At 45.9% G+C, this 8,922-nt stretch overlaps 1 protein-coding gene across 2 annotated transcripts in view; it reads left to right on the forward strand.

Annotated features, from left to right (window-relative positions):
* LOC140679255 (ankyrin repeat and LEM domain-containing protein 2-like) overlaps positions 1–8,922 on the forward strand; it is a 56,607-nt gene that overhangs the window by 3,735 nt on the left and 43,950 nt on the right. For both annotated transcript variants that reach the window (XM_072914297.1, XM_072914298.1), the window contains exon 2: positions 8,062–8,523. In XM_072914297.1, the coding sequence (XP_072770398.1) occupies positions 8,073–8,523 (451 nt within the window). In that variant the 5' untranslated portion in view covers positions 8,062–8,072. The remainder of the gene's footprint in view (positions 1–8,061; positions 8,524–8,922) is intronic.

Here is an 8,922-nt window from a genome sequence, read left to right on the forward strand (position 1 = left end):
AGCGCGCACCGCGGCGGCCATCCTACTCGTCGCGGCCTAGCCCTCGCGGCTCTCGCTGCCGGCGACGGCCGGGTATGGGCCCGACGCTCCAGCGCCATCCATTTTCAGGGCTAGTTGATTCGGCAGGTGGGTTGTTACACACTCCTTAGCGGGTTCCGACTTCCATGGCCACCGTCCTGCTGTCTATATCAACCAACACCTTTTGTGGGGTCTGATGAGCGTCGGCATCGGGAGCCTTAACCCGGCGTTCGGTTCATCCCGCAGCGCCAGTTCTGCTTACTAAAAGTGGCCCACTCGGCTCACCAGGGTGAGCCCCACCCCTTTGTGAGCGCACTGCGCGCGGAGTGACCCCTGTTACGCACCCCCGGCAACGGGGATGGCGGGAAAGTAAGCTGCGCGGGCGGAGCGCGCGGAGTGACCCCTGTTACGAGCCCCCGGCCACGGGGGTGGCGGGCAGGTAAGCTGCTTACCTGCTGCGCGTGACGCCGGCCGCGGCGAAGGCGGACGAAGCGGGGTGTCGGTGCGGTGGGCGCGGTGGTGACCCTGGACGTGCGTCGGGCCCTTCTCGCGGATCACATCAGCTACGGCTCCCGGTGGGGCCCTCTCGGGGGAAGGGGCCTCGGTCCCGGACCCCGGCGAGGCGTCCCTTCTCCGCTCCGTAAAAGTGTCCATCTCTTTTTTTTTTTTTCTTCTGTTGTGGCATATGCTGCAGGTGCCTGCTCGTTTTTCGTATGTGGGTAACAACATTTAACTATGTATATATATTTCTGAATTGGTTTAACTGCCACCCGCCTGAATCTATTTAAAATCTAATTTTTTTTTATTTCAACCGCCCGACCCGACCCGCGGATAAAATCTTAATTTTTTTTTATTTCAACCGCCCGACCCGCGGATAATCCGCGGACTCCGCGGTTGTGTCCGCAAACCGCGCATCTCTAATATATATATATATATATATATATATATATATATATATATATATATATATATATATATATATATATATATATATATATATATATATATATAATCTGCAGGGATACAGTCCGTAAGCACACATGATTGTGTGTGCTGCTGGTCCACTAATAGTACTAACCTTTAACAGTTAATTTTACTCATTTTCATTAATTACTAGTTTCTATGTAAAGTTTTTTTATATTGTTTTACCTTCTTTTTTATTCGAGAAAATGTTTAATTTATTTATCTTATTTTATTTTATTAATTTTTTTAAAACGTACCTTATCTTCACCATACCTGCTTGTCCAAATTAGGCATAATAATGTGTTAATTCCACGACTGTATATATCAGTATTTGTTGATATCGGTATCTGTAATTAAGGGTTTGGTCAATATCGTAATATCGGCAAAAAGCCATTATTGGACATCCCTGGTTGTTTCTTTGTGTTATTAATATTTCTGGTTCCTACATTATATATCAATACAGTCTGCAAGGGTTACAGTCCGTAAGCACACAAGATATTTCAATAAGTGTCAAATAAAAATGAGCTGCATAATAGGAAATCAAATAGTGTATGTCCTTCACTACGTGGTAGGTTCCTGCGGACGTTATCTCCTTCTGTTGTTGACTATTTTTTGTTGATCTGAAAATGGAACACGCCAGGCTCAATTGGGGTCAGTGCTGGTTACTTCGGCATTTTCTTGGTGTGGCACCGGCCGGAGATGTTGACATGCGGAGTTTCAAGCACTCTTCATTCTCTAGCGGGTGACTTTTCAAATGATGCTACAAATGATCAGTAATGTTACTTTTTGTAACAACGCTTTTGCCGCATACTTGACATGTTACGGTTGTCTGTTCGACATCTTCCCGCTTGAAGCCAAACCACCGTGCTGTTTTTCTTTGGAATTAATTCTTCTTCCTCCATTTGTTACCAGAGTGGCACCTTCTCTCTCTCGTATTACCACTCGCACCACCTGCCACAGCTAACTTTACCCATGCCGCTACCTCTCTGCTCGGCGAGGGCGTATGACGTCGCGCGCGCGACAGTATGTGACGTATGTAAGAAGGTGCGCTTGTTTTATGTCTCTGTGAGAAGAAGAGAGACAAGAAAGAGTGGGAATGTAATGCCCACAGCTAAAAGCAACTGCGTGAGAACGTATACTCCAATATCACCATATAGTCATTTCCTATATCGCACAGAGACAAACCCGCGATATATCCAGTATATTCCATACAATATTAATTGCAATACATCAGGATTTTAAGTTAAAACATGAAGCATTACGTAATGGGGAAAAAACATATTTTACTTTTTAGAGATCAAAAATCAAATCTAGACTTGGAGAAGGCATTCGACCGTGTCCCTCGGGAAGTCCTGTGGGGAGTGCTCAGAGAGTACGGGGTATCGGACTGTCTGATTGTGGCAGTCCGCTCCCTGTATGATCAGTGTCAGAGCTTGGTCCGCATTGCCGGCAGTAAGTCGGACACGTTTCCAGTGAGGGTTGGACTCCGCCAAGGCTGCCCTTTGTCACCGATTCTGTTCATAACTTTTATGGACAGAATTTCTAGGCGCAGTCAAGGCGTTGAGGGGATCTGGTTTGGTGGCTGCAGGATTAGGTCTCTGCTTTTTGCAGATGATGTGGTCCTGATGGCTTCATCTGGCCAGGATCTTCAGCTCTCACTGGATCGGTTCGCAGCTGATTGTGAAGCGACTGGGATGAGAATCAGCACCTCCAAGTCCGAGTCCATGGTTCTCGCCCGGAAAAGGGTGGAGTGCCATCTCCGGGTTGGGGAGGAGATCTTGCCCCAAGTGGAGGAGTTCAAGTACCTCGGAGTCTTGTTCACGAGTGAGGGAAGAGTGGATCGTGAGATCGACAGGCGGATTGGTGCGGCGTCTTCAGTAATGCGGACGCTGTATCGATCCGTTGTGGTGAAGAAGGAGCTGAGCCGGAAGGCAAAGCTCTCAATTTACCGGTCGATCTACGTTCCCATCCTCACCTATGGTCATGAGCTTTGGGTTATGACCGAAAGGACAAGATCACGGGTACAAGCGGCCGAAATGAGTTTCCTCCGCCGGGTGGCGGGGCTCTCCCTTAGAGATAGGGTGAGAAGCTCTGCCATCCGGGGGGAGCTCAAAGTAAAGCCGCTGCTCCTCCACATCGAGAGGAGCCAGATGAGGTGGTTCGGGCATCTGGTTAGGATGCCACCCGAACGCCTCCCTAGGGAGGTGTTTAGGGCACGTCCGACCGGTAGGAGGCCGCGGGGAAGACCCAGGACACGTTGGGAAGACTATGTCTCTCGGCTGGCCTGGGAACGCCTCGGGGTCCCACAGGAAGAGCTGGACGAAGTGGCTGGGGAGAGGGAAGTCTGGGCTTCCCTGCTTAGGCTGCTGCCCCCGCGACCCGACCTCGGATAAGCGGAAGAAGATGGATGGATGGATGGAAATCAAATCAGTTAACTTTTAGTTTTTTTGAACTCCATCCATCCATCTATTTTCTACCGTTTGTCCCTTTCGGGGTCGCGGGTGGTGCTGGAGCCTCTTTCGGGGTCGCGGGGGGTGCTGGAGCCTATCTTAGCTGCATTCGGGCGCAAGGCGGGGTACACGTACCTGGACAAGTCGCCACCTTATCACAGGGCCAACCCCCAGGGCAGCTAAAATCATCGGCCTACCCACACCCAACATTTCAGATCTAAACCACAGGTCCATCATTCGACTGGCAAAAACGATAGTCCAGGATATCAGTCACCCACTACACCAGGGGTCGGCAACCCGCGGCTCTTTAGCGCCGCCCTAGTGGCTCTCTGGAGCTTTTTCAAAAAATGTATGAAAAATGGAAAAAGATGAGGGGAAAAAAATATATTTTTGTTTTAATATGGTTTCTGTAGGAGGACAAACATGACACAAACCTCCCTAATTGTTACCAGGCACGCTGTTTATATTAAACATGCTTCACTGATTCGAGTATTTGGCGAGCGCCGTTTTGTCCTACTAATTTTGGCGGTCCTTGAACTCACCGTAGTTTGTTTACATGTATAACTTTCTCCGACTTTCTAGGACGTGTTTTATGCCACTTCTTTTTCAGTCTCATTTTGTCCACCAAACTTTTAAGGTTGTGCATGAAAGGTGAGTTTTGTTGATGTTATTGACTTGTGTGGAGTGCTAATCAGACATATTTGGTCACTGCATGACTGCAAGCTAATCGATGCTAACAGGCTATTTAGGCTAGCTATATGTACATATTGCATCATTATGCCTCATTTGTAGCTATATTTGAGGTCATTTAGTTTAATTTAAGTCCTCTTAATTCCATGACACACTATCTGTATGTAATATGGCTTTTAATTTTTTGCGGCTCCAGACAGATTTGTTTTTGTATTTTTGGTCCATTATGGCTCTTTCAACATTTTGGGTTGCCGACCCCTGGACTACACCAATACATCATCCCACTACCATCAGGGCGCAGGTACAGAACCATCAAATTCCGGAGGGTCCGCCTCAGGAAAAGCCTGATCCCTGCAGCTATAGCCGCCCTTAACAGCAGGCCCGGCCGACCTGTCTGACAAGCCTTTAAATGTGTTGGTCATGTATGATGTCTTTTTGTTACTTTTGTTTCCCGAGCCCGGGATTGAACTCGGGACCTTCGTATTGTGAGGCAGTCATCATCGGCGGTCACTCGATCGAGTATGACAATGTGTATCCCTTTATGGAGGATGCCTTTGCGTGACTTTGTTTAACGTGGAGATTGGTTCACAGACAGTCACCACACGATCCTTGACAGAATCGGGTCAGGGTCCAGTGGCATGGAGTCCAAGACGACTGGGGGACCCTTTTCTGCTGCAGCCTTCTTCCGCCATCGCAGCCGTTGCGGTAGTTCTTTTAAATCTACCGTCTTCCGCCTGCTCCGCCGTTGAGGTCTTCACCGTATCCCTGGCTAGGGGGCAGTCAGGTACTAGGCCTTTGCCAAGGGCCACCTGGGGTAACAGTAGTAAAGGGGTTAACCTCCTAGTGCCCCAAGACTCCATAGAGGAGCCTCCACTTTAACGTCATGCCCAGGACACTATTGTGAGGCATTACGAAGGTCCTCGCATAGCCATAACTTACTAAGTTTCACAGAGCAAGTCATGGGTACAGTATATCAGATCCCTTACACTGAGAGGTGCTTTTTAATTTGGTCATTTTAAAGCATTTTATGTTTAAAGTAGTATAGAGTAGAACATTTCCTGCAGAAATTTTTATTGACATGCTAACCTGTCGCTAACCTCTGACTGTTTTGGTTGAGTGGTGGCAGAATAAGATATCATAACAATAAGTATGAGGAATAACTGGATGGGATGCAGGCCCATAATAAAGACCAACACATTTTGTATTTCTTATCAATGTGTATTGTTTAAAGGGGAACATTATCACAATTTCAGAATGGTTAAAACCATTAAAAATCAGTTCCCAGTGGCTTATTATATTTTTCGAAGTTTTTTTCAAAATTTTACCCATCACACAATATCCCTAAATAAAGCTTCAAAGTGCCTGATTTTAACCACCTGTCCATTTTCCTGTGACGTCACATAGTGAAGCCAACACAAACAAACATGGCGGAAAGAACAGCAAGCTATAGCGACATTAGCTCGGATTCAGACTCGGATTTCAGCGGCTTAAGCGATTCAACAGATTACGCATGTATTGAAACGGATGGTTGTAGTGTGGAGGCAGGTAGCGAAAACGAAATTGAAGAAGAAACTGAAGCTATTGAGCCATATCGGTTTGAACCGTATGCAAGCGAAACCGACGAAAACGACACGGGAGAAAGCGAGGACGAATTCGGCGATCGCCTTCTAACCAACGATTGGTATGTGTTTGTTTGGCATTAAAGGAAACTAACAACTATGAACTAGGTTTACAGCATATGAAATACATTTGGCAACAACATGCACTTTGAGAGTGCAGACAGCCCAATTTTCATCAATTAATATATTCTGTAGACATACCCTCATGTCAGCAGGCAAGGGAAGCTAGGGTTGATATTCTTCTCTTGATCATCTTCGGGACGGTGTGAGCCAAGACATCCAGGGGGTTTAGCTCGCTCGTCTGCGGGAACAAACTTCCGCCATTGCTTGCCGTGCTACCGAGGTCCTTTGTCCCTGAATCGCTCACACACTCCGGCAGATTCAATGGGGGTCTGGCGGCAGATTTCTTTGACTTTATCGTTGGAAATGCATCTGCTTTGAGTGTCGCAGGATATCCACACATTCTTGCCATCTCTGTCGTAGCATAGCTTTCGTCGGTAAAGTGTGTAGGGCTGCAGCTAACGATTATTTTTCTATCGATTAATCTATAGATTATTTTTTCGATTAATCGGTTAATCTATAGATTATTTTTTTCGATTAATCTATAGATTATTTTTCCTTTTACCGATTTTTTTTTTTTTTTTTTAAATGAAGAGGAAAAAATAAATGTAGGCCAGTTTTTTCAAAAGGCATGGCTTTTATTTACAAAAAAAAAAGTATGGCCACTCAACATGACAAAATATTCTGTAACAATGTAAACATTTAAAACTTTTAACATTTAACAAAATTAAAAGTAGCTTATTTGCTTTTTAATGTGCAAATATAAAAGTAAACATCCAGTGCAAATCTTAATATTCTGGAATAGTATAAGCATTTCAAAAGTAAAAGTATTGCTTATTTTGCTTTAAAATGTGCAAAAATAAAGATAAACATCCAATACAAAAAAGTGCAAAACGGAAATATTCTGTAACAAGTGTAAACATTTCAACAAAAGTAAAAGTATTGCTTATTTGCTAAAATGTGCAAAAATAAAGCTAAACATCCAATACAAAAAAGTGCAAAACTAAATATTCTGTAACAACAGTGTAAACATTTCAACAAAAGTAAAAGTATTGCTTATTTTGCTTAATAACACAACAATGATAGTATGATTAAAGTGAAAGTTAATTGTTGGTTTGTACATAGTATATGTAACTGTTAATGTTGTAAAAGGTATTTGCACAACTAATTAACGTTAGCGTTTGTGACACGTCTTGTGCCGTGGGGTTCTTTCAGGACCGACAGACTGAACGCCAGACGGCTTTGCCAGGTTTACAATCTTTTAATTTTACACAAAGTCTTTTCTCTTCCAACTGCGCGGATCGCGCACCTGGGCACGATTGCGGCGTCGCTCCCGGCGCGCCCCGCCTCGCCGCCGCCGCCTCTCCACAGCGTTAAAGAGGAGCGCGTCTTTGTAAACACTGAACAGGCACGCCAAACGCGCCTCTCAGAGCGAAACGGTGCTTTAGTTTATGAATTTACAACGCAGATACAAATGACACATTCATGTTTTTGTGTAATAATGACAACGTATACGCACGCGGACGATTGACTTGTTGATGGTGATGGCAAGAACGCTGTCGGGGGTTTTCTTTTCAAATGTTTGTTCATAGCCGTTGTGCTGCTATGATAGGCCATTTCCGCTCGACACAGTGTGCATACAACAACATTATTAGGCCGTTTATTGAAATACTCCCACACTTTTGACGACTTTTGGCGTGCTTTTTTCCCCTCGCTCGCAGCGTCTGCTTTGCGCTCCGCCATGACAGTAGTGTGACGTAAATATGCGACGCGCCGACGCACAAAAACGGCGTCGACGTATTTACGTAACTGATGACGTCGACGCGTCGTTTCAGCCTTAAAAGTGTGCGGAACAAACGTCCAATTTCTTGCCACTTTCGCATCTTTGGGCCACTGGTGCAACTTGAATCCGTCCCTGGTCGTGTTGTTACACCCTCCGACAACACACCGACGAGGCATGATGTCTCCAAGGTACGGAAAACAGTCGAAAAAACGGAAGATAACCGAGCTGATTTGACTCGGTGTTTGAGAAAATGGCGGATTGCTTCCCGATGTGACGTCATCGCTCCGAGAGCGAATATTAGAAAGGCGTTTAATTGGCCAAAATTCACCCATTTAGAGTTCGGAAATCGGTTAAAAAAATATATGGTCTTTTTTCTGCAACATCAAGGTATATATTGACGCTTACATAGGTCTGGTGATAATGTTCCCCTTTAAAGGTGGTTGTCTCGATAGCTAAGGCATATTTCGGTGTTTTCCAGGGAGCTGAAGCATGGAGGCAGTTTTGACCAGGCTGAAGGAGCTGACCGCTGATCAACTGCGTGAGGAATTTGCCCGAGCACACCTGAACTGCGGCCCCATTACCGCCACCACTCGAGCCATCTTCGAAAGGAAATTGGCCCGAGCGCTCGCTGGTCCGGAAAGGAGTACCACCGACTCGGACGACGCGAGGGGCGCAGATGGCTTGGCTTCGGTGGGTGACCATGCCATACCTTCACCGTGCGCCAAATCAGCCGATGCAGTAAGCAGAAGCTCAAATGAGGAGCTGGACTTCGGCTATGGTGTGGGTCTCAACCCGCCAGAGGAAGACGAGATCTCAGCAGGGGCTTGCAACAGCTCTACTTGTCAATCCGCAATGGAAACCACTTCAAAAGACGAACAGGTGTCCCCAGCTTTTTATTACGGAGTATGTCCTCTGTGGGAGGATATTTTATCTCGAAATGGTAAGAAAAAGCCAATATCATATCCTGTCACCTGTAATGTAAAAAATATGATATTCTAGTTGCATTTTTGGACTACGAACTTGAACTACGATCACGATCATATATTCGTCCAGCCCTAGGGGTGTAACGGTACGTGTATTTGTATTGAACCGTTTCGGTACGGGGGTTTCGGTTCGGTTCGGAGGTGTACCGAACGAGTTTCCACACGAACATATTAAGACTCTGCTTCCTTCTGCCTCTGTCTATGTCAGTCCTCTACACAGCACCCAGCATTGTCCCACCCACACAACCATCTGATTGGTTACAAACAGAGCGGTAACAGCCAATCAGCAGTGCGTATTCAGAGCGCATGTAGTCAGTGTTTAGCGTTTAGCAGGTAATCATCAGGCAGCGGACTCT

Source organism: Nerophis lumbriciformis, linkage group LG12 (genome assembly GCF_033978685.3).
Source record: "Nerophis lumbriciformis linkage group LG12, RoL_Nlum_v2.1, whole genome shotgun sequence".
NCBI classification, from domain to species: domain Eukaryota; kingdom Metazoa; phylum Chordata; class Actinopteri; order Syngnathiformes; family Syngnathidae; genus Nerophis; species Nerophis lumbriciformis.